The 22,978-nt window shown below is 38.9% G+C and overlaps 1 protein-coding gene across 3 annotated transcripts in view; it reads right to left on the bottom strand.

Annotated features, from left to right (window-relative positions):
* The window catches only part of CREBBP (CREB binding lysine acetyltransferase), a 191,352-nt gene that overhangs the window by 25,488 nt on the left and 142,886 nt on the right, over positions 1–22,978 (bottom strand). For all 3 annotated transcript variants that reach the window (XM_084640891.1, XM_084640892.1, XM_084640890.1), the window contains exons 17-23: positions 22,351–22,469; positions 17,664–17,903; positions 17,066–17,154; positions 10,659–10,739; positions 9,810–9,866; positions 8,864–8,941; positions 8,261–8,328 (exon numbers count right to left, since the gene is read on the bottom strand). In XM_084640891.1, coding sequence (XP_084497017.1) covers positions 8,261–8,328; positions 8,864–8,941; positions 9,810–9,866; positions 10,659–10,739; positions 17,066–17,154; positions 17,664–17,903; positions 22,351–22,469 — 732 coding nt within the window. The remainder of the gene's footprint in view (positions 1–8,260; positions 8,329–8,863; positions 8,942–9,809; positions 9,867–10,658; positions 10,740–17,065; positions 17,155–17,663; positions 17,904–22,350; positions 22,470–22,978) is intronic.

Consider the following 22,978-nt stretch of genomic DNA (forward strand, 5'->3'; position numbering starts at 1 on the left):
AAGCGCTCCGCCGAGTTAATGCACTTAATGCACTTAGAGCATTTTCTGTGGGGACACACACACTCGAATATATAAAACCGATTTCTAAAAAACCGACTTCTATAAATTCGACCTAATTTCGTAGTGTAGACATACCCATAGGCAGGCTAACCACACCACAGTGGAAAAAACACTTTGTAAATGCGCTAACAAAGGAGGCTTTTACGGTAATTTAAAATTTGTAGGAGATTTTTTAAATACTGCAAAATTTTTCTTGTAAGAAAAACACTCATTTGGCTGCTTGACAGAGATTACATCAGTTTATAAATCTGGCTCCCAGCCACACCTTTTGAAGCAAAGTAAGTCAACAGAAATGAAAAGCCTCCTGACTTCAGTGGAGATTTCACTGTTTTTAAAACAGAGGTTTCAGTCTGAGTAATCTACATAATTATAAAAATGTACATATTGAGCTTTAATCGTTATTTGCACAGGCAAAGAAGCCCCTAAAGGTTCAAGTCCACATCCTGTATATCCCTGCTCCACTAATCCCGTTTTTCTTTTTACATAACATTTAAAAATTATTCATGAAAAAAGTACACTACAGACAAAAAGATACAATTTTTAATACATTCAAAATATAAAGTCTTTCAAAACTCTACTTTTAAAGAAAAATAACCCTTGTCATTTAAATTGTGAAAATGAAAGTACCTTATGTTGTAGGGCTTATTGCTACTGCTTTTTAAATCATTTATACAATTTTACATACAAATTACTACTTGGCAAAATATATTTAATTATTCTAGTCTTACCAGCATATTTCCTCCCTATCTAAAATCAAGGTGGTGGCATAATTCACTTATGCATTCTCATGGTCACCCATTTTACCCTGCTACATTTAATTTACAGTCCCCCGCAGCTACTATTCATCAGTCGTAGGGCTATGTGATTTGTCACAGAGGTCACGGAAATGTGAATTTAAATAAAGTCAGTGAAATCTTGGAAAAATGACTGTAAAAACACATTTGATTAGGCCCCCAGAACAAGTGGTGTTGTGACCTGGACACAAGGTCACAGTGCTACTCATGTTTGGCCTGTCCACCCTTCCATCTCCACCTACAGAGGGGTGGACAAGCCAAATCTGAGTGTACTGCAACCCCGTATGCCAGTTTGCAATGCCTGGAGCTGGGTCCAACTCTGAGGGACAGGAGTCTATGGGATGAGTACAGGGTGGGCTTACTCTCCAATCTCCCCCCACCCCACCTCCTGAAAGGGCCTCATCATTCAACACCCCTATGATACTCATTTATGTAGCAAAAATGACATTAACTGGTGACCCTTTCATTACTTATCTTCTTTTCCCCCCTCACCTCTGCAATGAAATGTACTAAAAATTTCCATGCCAAAACCTTAATCAGTTGCCATCTAGCCAGGAGGCAAGACTGTTGTCTCTTATAACTGACCACCTGGGGTGTTCACATAGTAGTGGAACTGAATACCCACCTGAAGATTACTTTAAAACCCAAGAGTGCACTGACAGTTGTAATGACGCAAAAGACAACACCATTCCTACCTACAGAGCTTACATTCTAAGATTTTATTTCGTATGACAATATATAAAAATATACAATGTATTAAAAATCTCAATATAAAAATTAACCCTAAGCATACCCCTTCCTTAACACCTCGATAATCTAACTCCACAACCTAGTGGAATTCTGTGGTTAGGACATCAGCACAGCACACTCTGGAGTGTCACTACATGGGAGACTGCGTGCTGACTGCAGAGGAACTTGATCAATGGAAAACTGTATCATTTCCACTTTTAACACTAATACGCTGAATGATGACGTGGGACATCCCACACATCATATTACAGTAGATTGGGCTTTGAAGTTTACACCTGCAGATCATTGTTAAAAGTGGTATTTAATTTTGGCAATGTTTCTATCTTAAGAACATAGAAAAAGGAGCATAGTTCCATTATATGAAACTAGTAATTGCATCCAGCATATTTTTAGCTAGCAGCTGTAATGAATTCTAATGATTTTGTCCTCATTTTAACATCTTTCAGTGGGTAATTCTACCAAGTGATTCCCACTTCCCTTCAAAGTCATTTCATCACTCTGTGCTATTGCACAGTAAGTCATGGAAACTAAGGAGAAGGCCAAATGAACAGATGTATAGAGCAAGAATATAATTATGCTTGCAAGAGATTACCAACATCCATGCCAACCCAAGCATTAACCCTAAAATACAATCCTTAAGAGCCAAGCATTTTGACTGCTCTAAAAATATGTTAATATTCTCTCTTAACAAGCTACTATATTTTTGGCTCTCAGCTGCAGTTCATACAGTTACTATAAAAAGCTACAGAAGGAGTTTTAAACTTATTTTCAAGACAAGCCTTACTAAAGCTTGAAAAACATATCTGGCACCTACTACCCTGAGAGCTTGGGCTACCTTTGGGCTAAGTTCCCTCTCAGTCATGTGGCCATGCAGCAGGCTATCACAGGCCAGTCAGGTGGGGAGAGGTGCCCCTCCCCAAGCCCAGCCGGAGCTCTAGGGCTGGGTCATATGCAGTGGAGAGGAATTAAAACCCCGAGCCAAGCAGGGGCGCCCCCTGCCCATTGTGCCGCAGCCAACTCACCTGGTGAGTTTAATGAGCGACTCAGTTAGCGGGAGAGGTGCTTGAGCCTCTGCCCCATGACCCTGCTACGCCCCACAGAATGGAGTGTCACGCTGCCCCAGGCCCCCTGGCACAGACCCCCCACACCACTGCGGGCACCTCCAGCTCCATGGACTGCTGGCAAAGTGGGAAACTTTGCATGGGAAAGGCTCTGTCTTCCGCTCCCTGTGCCCATGGGGGAGGCGCTTGCAGCTGTGTTTGAGCTCTCCAACCCCTTCCCCCAAACTTCGCTGGGCTGGAGGAGTGGAGCTGTGTGTGACCTAGAGCCCAAACCTCCAGCCGGAGCCTTCACTCCCCCCTCCAACCCTTTGCCACAGAGAAGCCAACCAGTCACTGGAAAAAAGCATGCACACTGCTGTTCGGGATCTCCATCTTTTCCTGCTAGTTAGTGTCTGACAAATCTGAAATGCTCAACCTAAAGCAGAAGTGGCACACTCTCTCTCTGGTCTCTTCCTCAGATCCTCCTGTTTGCTGTGATGATGGCACGGGATCTTCATTCCTCTACCTTCTACTAGCCAAATGCCTGCTGTGAGGGAAAGTTGGTCTCTGCTACACGGTCCTTCCCTTAAGTTTTCTAGGTGCTGAATGGGGAAGTGTCCACTCTTCCCTAGTCAGTTTACAAGTCTCCCCACTGCACAGTTCCAGATCCTTCCTCCCTTGCTGGTCATAATTCTCCCAAGTAGCAAACTAAAACTGACCTGAGTCTTGTCAGTTTTTCAGATGACCAAATGATTCTGAACAGGCATAGTGAACACTGACAAGATTGCCAAACTGCAGCAGAGTAAAAACTGACCAGAGCTCTGAGCAGCAACAGAGATACTGGAGCCATCTCTCTACATATTTAGGAAGACGACACTGTAACGGTTAAATTAGATTTATATTTGGAAGTTTATCTTTGCAAACCAGGAATGTCTGAAATTAAAGAAAGAAAAGAAGCTTGGATATTGGAGAAGTTGACAGCAATTGCCCAGAAAAGCTTTCTATGGGAAAATGCATTTTTAAAGCCCTTCTCTTTTACACTATTTGCAAATTTTGTTGTTGAAGCTAGTGGTTCTTAACCTGTGGTCTACCTAGAACTGACTTCTCATCCTTGTTTCTACATCTCTAGAAGGGGCCACTACTAAAACAAATTGGGGGAAGGGGGAGAAAGAAGGGAAGCTGAAGCTGCTCTTAGGAACTGAAGCCACCAGTGTGCTAGGATTGCCAGTCACCTCAGGGGAAGGGAAGGAGGAAACCAGATGGCCAGGCAATATTTACAAGAGAGCAGGGAAAGGAGAGAGGAACAAAACAGTGGGGTGGAGAAGATGAACTGAAGAACAAAATGAAACTGTAAAAATTATTCCCCCCCCCCACAAAACTTATATTAAATTAAATGCAAAATAGCTATTAAAATATGATCCATACTCTAAAGGAGTTTGAAAACCTTTGGTTTAAGCAAATATTTGTCATGGAACCAATGCAAAAAACAGCCACAGAGAAGAGACATTATTAACTTAAAAATAAGATTAAATAAAAATTGTATTTTTATATAATAAACTACTACCATCACCGTACAAATTTAATTTGAAGTCTGATTTTACACAGGATTTGTCTTTCTTTACCTACTATTAAAATACCAGCAGTCAGACAATGCCACAAAAATCAAGTAAATCAGGCTGTTTAGGACACTGTGCCTTGGTAACGTAGCATACTATATAGCACATAAAATCAGACATTTATGAGATCTTTTCAGCATGTAGACATATGAAGCTCTGTTTAGGTCTGAGTGGTAAATATAACTTGTAATTCACTACTTTACAAGTTAATGTAGTTTAAATGGTGAACTATAAAGTGTCAAATATCTGTTTAGAAATTCCCAAACATAGGAGTATGTTCCAGATTGAAACCACAATAAAAACCTTTTGAACTGCTAGAACCTGTGACTTCTGAAGAACAAAATACATTCCCCTCTCAATTCCAATCTTTCTTGTTCATTTCTGGTTACTTAGAGCTTGCTTTTCCTTTAATATGTATTTCTTTTCATGCAATCTTTATGTAGTTAATATCCCCAGCCGAGAGACAGGAGAAAAAGTCTGGACCTCATATGTGCTAAGTAACTGTAGAAGTTAGTTATTTTTCACAGTTTAAATTATTCCTTTTTTACATTTTAAATCTAAAGAAATTATTTTCTTTTTCTATTTTAACTTTTTTAAACGGAAAATTCTTTTTAGTTTATTTTTAAGATAGTATTTTCGTTAGATATACTTCCGTGCTCTCTCCCTCTACACTTTTAAGTAATGCTATTGGGAACCCTGGGCCCAATAAAATATGAATGGAAGCATGATGTTTCTTCCTATGCCATCATTGCAGCTTTTGTAGGTATTCAAGGGTGCCAGAACAATTTTTACAGTTGGGGTGCTGATGATGGAAACCATGTATTTGGTGTTTGCTACTACTATTTCAAGCCATGGGGTGAGGCAGCATCCCTAGTTCCAGCCCCACTGGATTCCACACAATATTCTTGCTACTCATTATACTGGCCAGGACCTCTGAAAAGCCACCCACTTGCAGTTGGACTTTCTGTGACAATGCCTCGTATTAAGGACTTAAGTGATGCAAAGAACCTTGCAAGTGCCTCTGTGGTGGGGTTAATTTTATCCTAGTAACAATTCAATAATTAAGGTTTAATTTAGCCCTACTTTCAGTGTACTTCTAACTTTTTATTGGAGCAATAAAAAATTTTTTTTTTTTGCAAATTGGAATGCTTCAAATAGAGTAAAAAATTAAATCAGGAGGAATGTGCAGGATTAAAGATCTTTATATGCCACTTTATAAAAATACCTGTGTTTTATATTGTCCCCTAGCATCTTGCGCTTTTTTGGCCCATGTGTTTTAGGTTATGGTAGGTTTTAAGAATTCTAAACTTCACACACAGATGCAGCTCTTTGTGAATTCATGAATTAGGTATTTTTAATCCTTAGAACACCTTCTACAGACAAGTTATTTAGAAACCTTAACTCTTATGGAGAGTAAGAAGGGATCAAATAAGACAATCCAGTTTCATCTTGCTGGGAGGTGTCATACCTGTTTATTACTATTTTTGATGTCACTGGAGGGCTAAAGAAATCCTCTTGGATCAGAGAAGGAAAGAAAAGGGGCAAATGTGAGGAGGTGAGATGTGAGGACTGAAGAAGGCAATACAGGGAAATTAGGCACAACAAGTGGTAGGAATCAAAGAGAGGAACTTTGGCTTGTCAAAGATGATTAGCCTAACTGCACTTGTCAAACAGAAGAAGAGACTAGTAGAAGGCTTGCTGGGTTGGGGCAAAAGGAGAAGTGTGGGGGAGTCCTCTCACCACTTCAAGATGCACCCTCCCCCCGGAGGCATGCAGGGAGTCCCAGGGAATGAAGCAGTTCCCCTCCAGCGTGGTGCCCAGGAAACTTCAAAAATGTAACAAAAACCAAGGAAAATCCCACTTAAAAAGTTAAGCTGGTAGTAATGCATAGTAACCTAAGGGTAAAAAAACTTACAAGAATATAGTCTCTCACACACACACATGTAAAACCCAGGAAACTCAAAGTTATGAATAAACTTAAAAGAAACCAAACATTTCCAAGTACAGAAATGCACTCAGACAATCTTAACTCTGCCTCTGTAGTGATGTCCTGAGGGAGGCGAACGGGAATAAACGCTAAAACAACCTTACCCACCCATAACAGGTTAGTCTCAACAGCAACCACAAACACCAGAATACATTATTCTTAATCTTATAATGGCTGGGGTTTGTACAGTCATAAAATGTCCAGAGACTAAAATTGTGCTTAATAAAATCCGGAGTACACAAACAGAATACTAAAGGCCATCATTCCAAAATAGTCATTATGCGTTGGATTTTCAAAAGCACGCAGCACTGGCTTAACAGCTCCCACTACTGTAAATGGTAAAACTTGCCATTGACTTCAATAAAAGCCGAGTTAGGCCAATGAAAATTTTGAAAATCCCACCCCAGAACTCCATGTGCCACCAATTATAAAAATATCAGTAAATAAGAATTATTGCATCTACTTACACACCTCCCCCAAGACTAGCTCATGAATGTATGGCACATACATGAAAAAAGCGAAAATGAGTGTGTTGACAAAGAACAGTTACAACTTATATACAAAAGTCTGTGCAAGCTGTACAAGTGCATTGTCTTCTCAATCTTTAACATTTCCGCTACCATGGACTGCCTCTACGAACAAAGATAACAGAGGGAAGATGGGAGTACAGTGAGTTGTGATCACCGGATCAATACGCTGGCTTTTACAAACTGAAGAGATGTTCGCTCCAGTCTGTGAATTTCTTAAACCTCTTCAAAAATGTCCTTGATCCAAAAATACCACTTCATACAACGTCGGGTGTTTGCTTACTCTGCAAACCCTTAATTACAAAACTACAGTGTTCAAAATAATGGCCTCAAATATGAAAAGAACAAAGGAGGAAAGTTTGGAGGCTGGCATCACCACAGTGGAATAAGTTAAGGTTGTCTGCATGCCTTTCCATACTTCCCAATGTTTGGATTTGTTTAAATTAACTCTGAATTTCCTAGGTGTCTAATGTTTAATTTGTTTTTCCTCTCTACACGATGAATGCCATATTCTGCAGTGCTGGTCCTTATTGTATATTCAGCACTTGTACTGTACATGGAACTTTTATTGACATCACTTGGTGTTCTGTGCAGTTAACGTGTACGCAATCTGCAATAAAGATTAGCACAGCAGATTGAACATTTTGCCCTAAGTGCCTAAAAGCTTTCGTTTTTTAATTAATATTTCAACTACAGCTTGACAAAAATTTGAAATTAGAATGTATTTAAAAAGCTCTAGACATAAAACGTGACAACTAAATATGTCGTCTATTAAAACTGAGAATTTCTATTACTTTATACTAATTCAAAAAGCAGAGAGAGCTGTAAAAGGAAACAACTGATCATTTAACATTCCTGAATTACACCGGAAGTGCATGGACTACCACAGTATGAGTCTCCACAACTTATATATTTTAAATCTTGTTGATTGCCAAGCACAGAAATGTCAGACATTTATTTCTGTTTTAAGGCTACATGGAAACTAGTTTAAGTTTAATCAGTCATCTATGTGTTTAGTTTTGAGTTTCTGCTTTATTTTATACCTCAGAATTAGAAATACATATATATGTTGCAAAAAAACCCAACTGCTCAAAATCAGACGTTCAGCTCTCAGCACCATCCAATATAATCACTTCCACTTAACAGTGAATTCTGTGCTGTTCATTGAATTCTGCATACACTAGCCTTTGAGAAATCTCTCACCACTGCACTATCCATGGTGCAACTCCAGGGCACAGGCACTGATGATCGAGACCTGTGAAAAGCAGGTCTACATGACACTGAGTAAAATAACGGCAGCCACTGTTGCACTAGTACTCCTAATATTGCTAGCATTAGTGAAGCTGCACCAGTGGTAGGGGAGATCTCCTCTGCAAGCCTAATATATACTGGGATTTGGAATGGAAGGTACTGGGGCAGGAGCACAGGCAAGATAAAGGTTGAAGAAATTCTAAAATGTATGAACAAAAAAACCACACAAACTTACTCTTAGCACTGAATTTGTTCTCTTTACGTGTTCTACCAGTTTTCTTCAGACAATTGTCACAGACAAAGCTGTAAAACAACAAATTTTTGCTGATAATTTAGTATAAACAGCCCCAGCTAGCTTAATCCACCATTAAACACTTTTAATAGTAGTAGTCAGAAAAAAAATGACTTGCATCCCAAACTACTGTCTCATCATTTAATATGGATTAGGAACAATTTAAGTACATCAAGTTCAGAAAATGTTAGATGCTTTAGAGTTGGTTTACTCATTCCACCAAATGAGTAACTAATACTGCACATTCATTTTATCTTTCTTTTAATATTTATCCCCTACCATTATCCAACTTTTACAAACAGTAAGTAATTCAGAAAGAGGAAACAATGTTTGTGGACAAGTTTCTCCCTACATATTTTAGCTTGAATATGCAAAGGAGCCACTAACAACCAAATTAAAAATTCATTTACAGGTGGTTTGTCTCTTTATATGTGGTCCCTGAAAGAGAATTATTGTGTGTAAATCAACAGCTCAACAGGATCTATACAGGTAAGAGTTTCATTATAATTGCAGAAGAAAGGCTAAAACCCATCTAAGGCTACTTACCCTGAAGGCCAAATAATATCATAATGTAGCACACAAATCTGGTGCATCTTCCGACCACATTCTTTGCAATCAACAAAGCTTGGAAGAAAAAGGAAAAAAAAAAAAGCTACTTTAATTTCCTAAGAGATAAAGAGTATGAAACGACAAAAACCAGGTCAATGCTTGTTAGGCAGGTAATTCTCCACAGGGCTACCTTTCAACAATAAAACAAGATTATGTGGATGGGTATCAATTAAATATATTTATCTTGCCAGTAACCTCATTAAGGAAAATTTATAGACCAATGAAAAATACTTCCACACCAAAATGGAACTGGATATATTCTGCCATTATATTTAAGATCTAAAAATGTGTATAATACACTTAAGTTAACAAGGAACTGTCAAAATGTTGTGGGCCCAAAAGAGAACGAGAATGGTCCTTTGTCCAAACTCTTACTTTCTAGACCCTTTCCCTGGGTCCTACCGGTCATCCATATTTAAGCTAAATTTCCTATTGACTGCAGTACGGAATTCTGCTTGCAAAAAACAGGTATTCTATGACCTCCATCTATTTAAGTTTTCAACTAACTGTTGCAAACACAGGTTGAGCAAAGTTGCTCAAGCTTACTGTCAACCTAACACGCAGTTCTCAAACTGTGGGTCGGGACCCCAAAGTGGGTTGCAACCCCATTTTAATGAAAAGTTCTCTTGAAGTGCAAAATATTAAAGGCACATTTTACCCCAAATATAATATGTTTAAAAGTTGCCATACAAAGGGCTAAGAACTCTATGTAAAGATTTTGCTACCTATTTGGGTGGAGATGGGGAAGGGGACTGCTCTGGCTATATAGTTTCCCGTTTCTGAAATAATGGCCACAGAAGGAAGTAGTAGCTGTAACAACTACACAGTGATTATCAGAAAGTCATGTTAACTTTTTAATAAAAAAAGACGACCTAATACTTACGGCTCTGGATCTAGTGTATCATTTTTCTTCTTTTCAAACTGATCTTTTGAGATTGTTCTAAAGAGAAAGAGTAAAATGAAATTTTCCTATTGCCAGAATTACATCAGATGAAGCTAAGACCTTATCACGATTACTTGAATTGCAGCAAATGATTGAAATCTCAAGTCTGAAGAAGAAAGCACACCAGGGGAATTCAGTTTTGTTTAGACAAAGCAATTCCACTCATTTTTATTTTAACATGTATTTTTTTCACAGTTAGCAAAACTAGTTAATTGTGTAGTAAGCTAAAAGCACTATGATTACTACACAAATATACTCAATGTAAGATCCAATACAAGATGCAAAAAAACCTAGGAAAATTGCAGTAAGTAAAGAAGCCCTCTCCAAAAATAGCCGGTCTTGACTGTAAGCCTTGTTGCACCTCATTTCAAGCCAGTCTGTCAGGCTGAAAACAAGCTACAGCATTCATTCATGAAATGAGTGCTTCAAGAAGGTAACCGATCAGGCTTTCCAGCAGTATTGCCCTGTTTCACTAGCAGATGCAAATAATCAATGAATCATTAAAACTTGCTTTCTGTTTACACTTTTTAGTGTCTGCTATCTCTGAAATCAACAGTACATGGGCAGCTACCAAGGACTGTGGCAAATAGAAGAAATGAAAACAGAAAATATTGATAATCGTCTGACACTGTAACAACAGTAAGTCACCATATAAACCTTCTCCTAGTAAGAAACTATACACCTTCCCTTAATTTACCCTAAAAGCAGCAAATGGTCAATTTCAGACAACCAAAACAATTCTTTTCCATTATTTTAAATGTAGCATTAAGAAGAATCATGATTACTTACGTTTGTGGCTGGGAAGGGTCATCACCCAGGGTAACATTCTCCCCCTGGATTTCAGTGAAACACTTCTCACAGAAGTGATACCTGTCAGCAAGAAGGCCATATTTGGGTGAACTGGTCCATCATATTACACAGCCACCCAAGCAACGGAGCCATCAATCAGAGCAGGGCAGATCACCACGACGAAAGGGGGGGCGTTGTTGGTTGATTGATGGGTCAGTGTGGACAATGAAAAGGAACAGAGGGAAGGGAAGGGCAGGATTAGAGAACAGGGAAGGGAACAAACAGCACAGACATAAGAGGTAAGATGCAAACACCAAGACAACACAGAGCAGAAAGCCAAGGCAAAGCACAGATTAGCATTCGGTCTCATTTTATACACTACAGGCCATCTGTACTAACAAATAATAGGTTGTCAATCAAATTCAAAATTTTGGAATCATTTATAAGTAGCTGTTAAGTGCTACATTCGTATATCCTTCAAATTTAAGAATTTGGATTTGATTTTCATTTGTTACAGAAAATGCTGTATAATTTCAGGCGTAAGAATTACTGAGTTTCCTTGGAAAAGAACACCCTGTCAAAAAGCCTGAAAAATATTTTCACAGAGAGTAACAAAAAAAACGGAAGATATGCCAAAAGCACTCAGTGATGTATTAGTAAAACTGCAAAGGCAGAAATAATCCTAATGTTGAAAAATCTATAAAAATATTACAGATTCAAAAGTTATTTGGTTTATAAAATGAAATGTGACCAACTGCTCAGCTAACTGTATATTACTGCAAATGAAACCAAATCCATACTCTAGACAAACATTTAACAGAAATGCACTTATGGGTCAGAGTTTCCAGCCATTTATACATAAATATAAGTAATATATGTATATATGTGAACAACTTTGTATATATTGCACATACATACAATATATTTAAAGTAGTACATTAAAGATCTGCAATGAAGCTTTGCAAACTGAATGTAAAGCAGGTTGCAATTTTGGGTCACTAGACCAACCGTCAGCCAATCCACGACACTCAGCAAAAACACTGCTGTGATTTAGTAAACCAAGTTGAGTAAATGAGAGGTCTACTTCTTAAAGATACAATCTGCATTTGAAAAAAAAAATCTAGCTACACAGATTTTTTGTAGCAGATGAACTGGAACCAAAGTTGTCAGAATTGTAAAGAATACAACAGGAAAAAAAAAACAAAAAACCCTAAATGTTTGGAAAGGGTAAGACTTAAAACAGGAACAAAGTTAACAAATATAGGCCACAACCATAGGAAGTAAAACTGGCCACACGGGATCATCAAAGTAAAAAAAGCTGTATGAAGGTTTAAGAGCGAGAAGAGAGTATAAGCAGCAATGGCAGAACAGTGAAATGCAGTTTTAGTACTCAGCACCAGATCTATAGGTAAAAGTGATGAGCATAAAAGGCATCAGAATAGGACTCAGAATGCCACACTGAACCAACAATATATAGGATAGCAATAAATAGGGTTGCTTGCCCCTTCATTCATTCAAATACCTCCCCTCTCCCACTACTGTAATCCAGGTGACAGCTTCCTGATGCTGTATTTTCATGGAGATAGCAAAGTCATTTGCAGGCTCTTACTGAAATGTATTGAGCGGAACTTTCTTCTTGTGACTGGCACTAACCGTTATGTTACTAGTAAGATGTAAATTTTAAAGCATTTGTAAAACAACCCAAATTCAAACAAACTGAACTTAATTCCACAGTGGTGCCCAATAACCATTGGACGCAGCTGAGGAAGGGAGCTGCAAAAGAGCTATTTGAAGGTCCCAAATCTTGGAGCCTACACTTTCTCCCAGAGTTTACCTCAACTAGCTAACATGAGTTAAAACTGCAACTGTCTTGTCCTCACTAGGATTTTATGTGCATTAGTTAACATGAATTACTTTAACACAAGTTAAAAATATGCTTTTTCTCTAAATGAAGGCAGGACTTTGGAGCTGCCAGAATGATGCAGAGGGGGCAGAAGATCTAACTTGTTACCTTTTGGTTGTAGGGGATTGATAATAGACAATAGACATTTTATAAATTAAGCAGAAGAACATTTTGGCAGAGTACTAATTGCACATACCCTACTTCTACTAACTTTGTTTCTGAATTCTGCCTATTTCGGATACTTTGGCCAGAATAAATACTGGTGTGTGTGAGTGTACATATTAACATTTTCTCAGATACAGCAAACTACCTTCTTTTCTTTATAGTAAGGCTGCTCATTTTCAGAGTCAAATTGAACACCTAGGTCAAATAGGTACTGCTATAACTAGAGAAATCAATGGTCATGGCTCCACTGAATTTTTTTGCATTCAAACGGTTTTGGAAATTGTTAATTCTGATATACTTTCAGATTAAGTTTATAGTCTCTGAAAACACTTATGAGACTGAGCAATAAGTAATCATGATCGACCCCTAGATGGCATGTTACTTAAATCAAATAGTAAAGGCAATATTATACAAATTAGTCTCTAGGGCTAGTCGATCCATTATTCATACTGTGACCATTACAGATTCTATTTTGCAAGATGGTGAGCACTCCTGCCCCAATCTAGCAAAGCACTTATGTGCATATGCATGAAGAGAAGCACATGCTGCAGTGTTTTGCTGGATCAGGACCAGAGCTCACAGCCCCCTGCCGAATTAACAACTCACAGGGATTGAGTCCCATGAAATAATTAAAATGAGAAAACAAAAAAACTGAAATACAATAATACCTAAAGGCTCTGAAGGTCTATACAATCAGATCGCCCAGATGATACTCTATTTATAGATATATAATGATGAATACAGAATTGCACAGAAGAAATGAGACTTGCCTGTAGCTTTCAGAGTTTTTCATAACAATTTTGCATGCATGCAGTCAATATTATAAGATTAAAATCTACAGCAACACCACAATACTGTGGTTACTCCAGTCATACAAAAACAACCATGTGGTTCTTGTAACACATTGAAAATGAAAAGCTTTTCAAATGCAGACTGTTTAGATAACTGTGAATCCCTCTTAATAAAGATAGCACTATGTTTCAGTGGCTCAAATCAAGGAAAGGTTCAAACATCTTTGCATACACATCTCTAATGGTTCAAAGTTCCAGACTGAAATTAGATAATTTTCCTTCATATATACTTTAAGTAAATAATTGCCCATTGCAATTGATCGTGTATATAATATCAAGTTTCAAATCTGTATCCAAATATTAAGCATATTTTCCAGAACAATTAATGTATTTCCTTTAGTTTAAAGCTCAAGTTTGAACTAACTAGATGAAGACCAAATTCTCCTATTGATTTATTACTTTTTAGCCATTATTTAACTGAAATGCCTGAGTTTCACAATGCCTGAGCATTCTTTGTCAGGATTTAGTTAATCTGTGATATGCTGGCTTCAGATAACACTGTTATATAATCCCCAATAACGATGTCTACTACACAAGTTGAAAAACAAGGATATGTAGCCTATTGCGGATTTGCTAGACACATACAATTTGTTTCATGCTAATTTACTATTTGGTTAGGTAAAAGCTAGGATTTTGGTAAGGGAATTATACAAGGAAATTGTTTCGTGAATAAGCACAGCAGAATATAGGCTTTCCATAACTTGGTACATAGTTTCTTTTCCTAACAGAATACAAGTAACTGAACTGCTGTTCATTCAACCAGAACACAGTCCCCCGTGGACTGGGACTCTGCAGATCTGGGTTCAAAACACCCTGCTCCGTCACTGAGGGTATGTTTACACTACAATTAGACACCTGCAGCTGGTCTGTGCCAACTGACTAGGGCTTGTGGGGCTCAGGTAAAGGGGCAATTTAACGGCAGCGTAGACTTCCAGACTCCAGGACTCTGCAAGGTGGGAGGATCCCAGAGCTCGGGCGGCAGCCCGAACCCCGGGGCCCAAGTCAGCTGGCACAGAGCAGCCTCAGGTTTTTATTTGCAGTGTAGACCTACCCTGACCCACTGTGTGACTCTGGACAAGTCCCATTCCCTCCCTATGCCTGTTTCCTCTCCCACCGTGTCTTTTTTGTCTATTTAGATTGGAACTTCTTTGGAGGAGAGACCGTCGCTCACTATGCATCTGTTTAATTACTAGTGAAAAGAGACTGCACTATACTTCTTAGTCAACAAATAAAATCTTGCCACCCCACCCCAAATGAAGGTATCCATGCTCTATCAATCCCATATATCTGGCATTCTAACAACTGAATTTGCATTTAAAAGAACAATCCTAGTGATCTATCACCTCTTGAAAAAAAGAAACATTATTTAAAAAGGACATTCAAATATCTGGATGTTTAATCAGAAGGAAATGTCTGATCAGTTTGAAATTCTTATCCCAAGATCTTGTATTTACAGACGAGTTCTCTCCTCTCTTAGCAACTGTGGGAAAAAACACACACACTTTTTACATCAGTGTGTGTCAGTGCAAAACACCACCAGTTGAGCTGCATGCCTTGCAGTACTTGTATATGTTTTTAAAATTTTGAAATAAAGTCAGAAGAAACAAATCCACATGACCTATCTACAAGGCAAGTCTTCAGGTAAAGTTGCTACACATGAATGATGACTGAACATCATAGGATCAGTAAGGCCCAATCCATAATCTACTTCCCTGTTTTACTAAATTAAAGCTTCTGTGAACAGCTCCTTCACCGTCATAAATCCTTGACATCTGAACCAAATAACTCTTTTATCCCTTATCTTTTTTAAGTGTTTCAGACACATAATCCATTTTTGTTAAAAAAGTAACAAAGTATTTAGTAATAAACTAGTGAATCATTACTGCACACATTTATAATGTGTCCATCATGGAAGGATCTTGTATAATATCACCATCTGATACACCTGAGGACATCATATAAACGACTAATACATAAAATGCCCCATAAAAAGATGCCACATTATCCACGCCTCCCTAAGAGTTACATGTCTACACAATGAAAAAAATCAACTGTATTGTATAACCAGGTTACTAAATGAAAGTGCCAGACAGTTAAATATGGTTTGGTGTTTTGAGTGTATTCCGAATTGTGCTACAGCCCTGCAGACTACGAGACAGTAGTGCAATTTAGGAATAAAAATAAAACATAGTTTTGCCCCATCTAGTCTGTAAGACTGAACTGCTTCATCTGTATTGGATGCTACAGTTTTGTAAAGTGCCAACGTGATTTTCTTAGTGCAGAGAGATCAAATTTAAAAGTGGTAGCTGTCAACCTTTACTTCATAACTTAAGTTAAAAGGCAATGTGAAGTACACCTCCAAGTTGGCATGGCTCAAGCTTTGTCAAATCTCTGCCAAGAAAATGTTTCACACTGTAACTTGAAAAATGTCTCCTCCTATAGTTTTTTAGAGCCACAGCTAATTTACATTTAGTAGCCTTTTTTAAAAGAAGCTAAAAGCTAACTTTTCTTTCTTCTTTTAATGGATGTTACTCACTACAGCACTGATGAATTAAAGTACACTAAATAGAAGATGAACTTAATTGCTATAGATGCATTTTCTAAGAGTGGGGGGAGATAAAAATATCAGAAAAATGACAGAGCTGTGTCATTTTGATGTTTAAATTAATTCCAAACATTGTTTAATAAAACAGAACACCAACATGGATGGAATCATATATTCTTCCCTCTATTAACCAGAGGACTAAATTTTAAATAGTAACTTTATTTTTCCTCCCAGCTCCTCATGGGATCCTGGAAGTTATTATGGAAGTCAAACCTATCATGAACTCTCAAACAAAACCTTTTACGTTTCATTTGCATAGTTACTATGAATATGCAATACTACAGCCTCAATTTTGTTTAGATTACGAAGACTTCTTCATGAAACTGAGTTGAATTAAGAAGTTTTGTTTTACTAATAAGTTCTCCAGGTTCTAATTTTGTGCACCAACATATTAAAAATACCAGATGCAATTTAATTGGCGTGATCCACAAAGTCATTTTCTTTCCAACATAAACCTTTAAGTTGATATCTTTCTGACAGTGAGTTGAAGATACGTCTGCACATTTTTATTCAGAACTCTCTCAAGGCAAAAGATATGTTCTCCTGAGTTGCCTTTTTTTTTTTTTAAGTCATGCTTCAGATTTAATGGAAAAATACAAACAACTTTAGTTAAGTGGTGCCGTGTAGAATCTATAAACTGACAAGCATATAAATACCATGAACTGTAAGCTGCAATGTAAAAAACCAAAGGGTTTATCTGCAAGAGGGTTGCACACAGAAGGACAATCAATAGGCTTATTTTCTGCTGATTTATTAGAGAAATAAAGGAAACGAGACGTTAATCATCATTCTGCTTAGTATGTGCTAGGCTACAAAAAGACAAACTTGTTTTGTCACTCACTGGATCTCGTTTCTTCGACTAATGCAGGAATTTGGGACTTACCTATTCTGGTAACTGTAATAGGCAGCATCACGGGGAATAGTACACAGCTGCTTCCCGTAGCAGCACAAGGTCTGCGGAGAAAACTCATACTGCAAAACAAAGGCGGAAAAACTTTAAAGAGTGTTTTACATTGTGAATATGCAACGTAGTGAACATGCTATAAAAGTATATTGTAATATACTGAGATGTGGTTCTTAGATTCAAGTGGATATGGATTGATGTGGATAGATCCTTAGCTGGAATAAAACAGCTCAGCTCCCTTGACTTCAATGGAGCCAAAATGGCTTACTCCAGCTCAGGATCTGACCCTGTATCTGGATAAGAAGGTGCAAGATATACGGGATTGTGTATAATAGCAAAATATTTCAACACTTCATATTGAAAATGATATCTCCGCCAGTGATAGAAAGAAATTTGGCTAGAATCCTTTAGATATTTTCCACTTCCTTACTATGTTGACATAACAGTCTAATTTTTTCTAACCATTCCAACTAGTAGTTTAATTTTATTCAAAATAAGTATCTAAAGGAGACTTTTTTTTAAACCTCCTTTGTCAAACTACTTAGTTTTTCAGCAATAATAAACTTGAAAAATATACCTTGCGTCCACAACAGTATCCAAGTGACTGCATGACAGGGTCAATCTCTTGTTCAAAGACCTCTGCGAGTTTAGTACAAAACTTATAGACCCTGGAAGTCTTGCGATTGTAAAGCCAGGCATTGTTAAACATTAGCCAGACGTCATCCACATACTGCCACGGCTCTTGGTATTGCCCAGTATCCAATTTACGTTTAATGGTGGAAAGGTCCATAGGATTCTTCACAATGTCAAAGTAATCCTTCAAAATACAAGAAATAGCATCCATTATTTTTAAGATGCACTTCTAGTGCCTACTATTTTGAACACATCCAAAAGGATTTAACGTCTCCACGAATGTGTGCAAAACAGTCTATTTTGAGGCTTACCTGGAGTTTAAATGGGGTTTGGGCCTTGTGCAGAATGACCCCCTCCCTACACAGTGATGAACCGAACCCATAATGGACATTGGGTAAAATTTTCAAAATTGCCCAAATGACTTCGCATCCAAAGTTTCATTGTAAGACAACAGAACTTGGCTCCTAAGTTACTTAGGTGCTTTTGAAAATTTTATCCATGATCTATAACATTTCTATTGCTTCTTTCAAATGTCTTTACTTGAGTCTTTAAAATTGGAATCCATAGGCCAAGTTAAAGGATGCTTTAAGGAGTTCAAAACAGACCAAGTTTGAGAGAAACTGCTGTGCTTGTTTTGTTAAAGTTGTTCAAACTTTTAATAGCTCTCAAAGGAACTTCGAATTTTGGGAAACAGATTTAAAAACAAAAATATAAAAACCAAGATCCAAAGAAGATCAGTAAGTCACCAAGTTTCACTGTCATAAAAAGCTCAAACTACACTATGGACAAATTCACAAGTCAAGTTCTGTGATGGGTGCTCAGAGTAGCAATATTTGAAAGTTATTTTGCTAGTCTTGAACTGATGGGAACCTGCACGCATTCAACACACTGTTTAGTTTCCACCACAGAACCTAAGGCAGCAGAGGATCACATTTTTCCTGTGTTGGTTTACTGTGCAAAACTTGCTCCCCCATGAAATACCCTTATGCCGGCTCCACTTAAACAGAAAACAGAACACTTTGAAGCTTCATCCACCCACATTCAAAGGTGTTTGTTGAATGACCATTATTGACCCTATACTTATTACCTCTTCTTTCAAACATGGCCCTTTCACTTGTTTCTGCGTGGCTGTACTCTAAGAAGTTGATTTTTTATTATATTGCATGAGTTCTTATTTTGTTGTAAGGCATTCTGCAAAGCGTGTAGAGTTACTGGAGGATGCGGAGAAAGTATGTTATTAAAAATCATCATCAGCCTTGTAACAACTGGTCTACATTCCAGATGGCCATCCGATCAGGCCATCATCTACTTAGGCTATGTTTACACTTTAACTGCTACAGGAACACAATTGCACTGATGTAACACTTAATTCTAGACACTCACTAGAGCAACGAGATGGCTCTCCCGTCGCTGCAGTTAATCCACTTACCCGAGAGGCAGTAGCTAGGTCAACAGAAGAATTATTCTGTCAACCTAGCACTGTCTACAACAGGGGTCATATCAGCTTAACTATGTCGCTCAGGGTCTGGATTTTTCACACCACTGAGTGGCATAGCTGGGTCAACCTAACTTTTTAGTGTAGACCTGGTCTCACTCTACAGTACTGGACGGATGCAAAATGCATCTTTTAAGACATGATTTTATGCTACAGTCTTATTCTGTGACTATAAAACACCAAAAAACTTACTGTGCTATAAAATCTGAACACATTCCTAAAATTACTCTGCTATAACTTTCATTTTCCTAGATCCAAATGATGACGGAAGGTCTTCAAAAGAAAAAATAATCAGTGTTTAAAACAGATACCATATATAGGATAATTTTGTTTAAGAAAGAAAGGAAAGGTTACTCACCCTGTGCAGAACTATAGTTCTTTGAGATGTGTGATGGGTGCTCTGCTTCAGGTGTGCGTGCACCTCTTGATCCATTGATTGGCGATTTAGCAGCGTCTGTCCTGCCTGCACGTGTGTTCTACACAACCGTGCGCCACACACAAAGTACATGGGGCTGCATAGGCAAACTGCCCTCTGTTCTTTCTCTATCCAAATGTTCAACAAAGAACAGTCCGAAGCAGAGGGGACGGAGGGTGGGTAGTGGAGCACCCAGAGGGGGACACACCTCAAAGAACCACAGCTACTGCACAGGGTAACTAACACCTTCTTCGAACATTCTTCCTATAGATTTTCCACTTAATCTCAACTATACATACAAAATGATGGGGTCTAAATTAGCTGTTACCCCTCAAGAAATAGATCTTGGAGTCTTTGTGGATAGTTCTCTGAAAACATCCACTCAATGTGCAGTGGCAGTTAAAATAAACCTAACAGAATGTTAGGAACCATTAGGAAAAGGATAATAAGACAGAAAATATCATAATGCCATAATAGAAATCCATGGTATGCTCACACCTTGAATAGTGTCTGGAGTTCTGGTTGCCCCATCTCAAAAGAGATACGTCAACCAAAAAGGACTAACTTCTTCTGTCCTTTTTCATAGGGGGCAGATCTCGAGTAATGCTGTTTGCCCACTTATTTACTGCATTCACCACCAGAGAATTAAGTACAGGGTCCAAAAACAAAAATTCTGAGTCTCTAGGAGCAACATAGTATTTCTTACCCACCAATTTACAAGTTGTTGGGATAGTGGCAGGAGTGCGTGTCACATTCTTTGTTGGATCCAGGAGCGTTTCATTAATGGATAGTGCTACTCAGGTGAGTGTTGCCAAATGCAAAATGTCCAGCAACTTGTGTTGAGAGTCTTTGACCTCAAGAGGCATCTGAAGGGTGTCAGCCACCCTCTTCACAAGGTCCCTGAATTGTTGAAAATCGTTGGCCATTAGTGGTGGTGGCGGTGACATAACTGCCTCATCCAGATAGGAGGATAAAATAGGAGTTTATGGGCGGTCTCCTTATCAACCCTCGTCTCCTGTTCTTTAAATGTCTCCTTATGTTGGGGGTTTAGTAGATGGAACTATGCAACCCTACCCCCCCACCCCCAGTGCAACAGAGCCGGAGCTATCGCAAATTGATGCTGACACAACCCAGGGATCCCAGTATAGTAACTGGGGGGCCCCATACCAGAGAGTAGATGGTGCCCAGGACTGATCCCACCTTCCCTGTCATGGATGAGGATACAGGTTCCTGTACGGATGCTGAGTGGAACCCTACACTGACAGGGGAGACTGACAATGTCTAACTTCATCTTCCTCAATTTTCTTCAATGGTGGGACATCAGCAGAAAAAGGTGGAGAGTCTTGTGGTACTGGGAAACCATGTGAATCTGGAGACCGGGATCTTGGTACCAAGTTGTTTGGTACCCAGAACTAGTGGAGACTCTGGCTCATCTAAAACAGACAAGTTCCTGGAGTAAATGCCTGTGGTACTGAGGGGATCGATACTCTGCAGCAGCTGAGGTGGACGGTACTGTCAATTTGGAACATGGTGCTGAAGCCAAAAGCGTCTGGTGCTTTGATTAGCCCAGTACTGATGAAATGGTAAGTCTGACAGACAGTGCCATTCTAAAGGAGTGTGCATCCTAGGCTTCACCTCCCTGTTCTTCACAGATGGTACTGGGGGGCCTGCCAGAGCCATGCTTCTCCAAAGTACTCTAGGATCTCCCGGCCCCACCAGTACTGGCGGAAGAGCCTTTTGCCTCCGCGGTACCAAGCCAAGGGGTCCTTCAGCACCACAGACTTAGCATGCAATTGGGGCCTTTGGGAGCTGGCTCCCTTGCGGTGGGAGACTGAGCTCCTCTTCTTTGGAGCCTTTCAAGTCCTCCAAAGTTTTCCCCTTCTTAGGGGAGAGGCACTGGATCTGTCTGGAAACAGACGTACATGGGGAGGGGGGAAATGTGTCTCCTGACATGACTTGAAAGCAGGTGGAAGGGAGGGAATGCTCCATCATCAGAAGTCATAGTTTGGTCTCTCAATTCTTTCATACTCTAGACTTGAGAGCTAAGCAAAAGTTACACTTTTGCTAGAAACGGAACTCTCCCAAGCAGCAGATGCACTTAGGGTGACAGTTGCTGACCGGCATAGACAAGAGAGGTAGTATTTGAAAAAGGGAGAGGAAAATGTCAATCCTCTCATCATCTAACTAATTCTATACTAAAGGAAGTAAGACTAACTGGAAACACTAAACTTACTGAAAGAACAACTGTAGAACATGCTGAAGAATGGATGAGGCAGACACGCTAGAGCTCCATCTCGGCTCAAGGCGGTAAAGAAGGAACTGAGGACGGTTCATCTGTGTAGCCCTATATATCCTCGATGGGTAGCCCGAGATTGTATAGAGTGCAGGTGGGGGCCAAACATATACTGCTAATGGAATGTCTCCAATCAAGGGGCTTGAGAGGCCCATCTGCACCTGAAGTGGAGCACCCATAAGGTCACTACTCGAAGAAGAGCAACTTCTACATTCTGGTTCCTATGGAAATTCAGACATTCATTCTTAACTCTTAATTGGAACTCAAGGAGAGAAATCTTTAAGGGCACACAGCTGATGTTCCCCTGGCCATATACAACTTGAACAAGCACAAAGATATTAGGCCAAATAAGTTTACAAAAATAAGAATTATGAAATATCATACATGCATATATACATATACCACAAAGGCTTTTAATGCTAACTCACTGGAATCCCTAGGAGCTGAGGATCCACAGGCTGTCTGAAAGGAAGGGACTCTGGGTCCTGCCGGTACAATGCTTCAAGTGTAGGCATGAGAGCCTGGCGCAGCTCTTCAGGTTTAAAGACTGTTTTAAAAAAAACAACAACCCCAAACACAGTTAAAATACAAAGAAAAGAATTTCCCTCAGATATTAAAACTGCTCTATTCTATATGCTTTAAGACAGAATTTTGTCATTATCAAATAATTTCTCATCTCCAAACAACCAGGTTCATTATTCCTAATGTGGGTTTTTCATTCTGCTGTGCAGATCGGAGGCAGAACTAGATCTGAGTCACCAGGACAGTTTGGCTCTGCCTTTATGGAAACCTTGCCAGAGAGTATTTCCAGAATTTCAACGTATTTATTAACTTCATGACTGCAGATTAACAATCCTACCCTGTGAAAGGTATCTTTCTACTGGGCAGAGAAGGCAATTTGGCCATAACTGATTAACAAAACAATAACTTTAATGAGGAATGGAATAGAGCACCTGGCTAGTCAAAGAAAAGATAATCAGTTAAGAACAATTCCCCCCGCTCACACAGCAAATACAGCCATGTCTGTTACCCCTACTGAGATTTTTAGAGCAAAGA

Source organism: Lepidochelys olivacea (genome assembly GCF_965140295.1).
Source record: "Lepidochelys olivacea isolate rLepOli2 genome assembly, chromosome: 10".
Lineage (NCBI taxonomy): Eukaryota > Metazoa > Chordata > Testudines > Cheloniidae > Lepidochelys > Lepidochelys olivacea.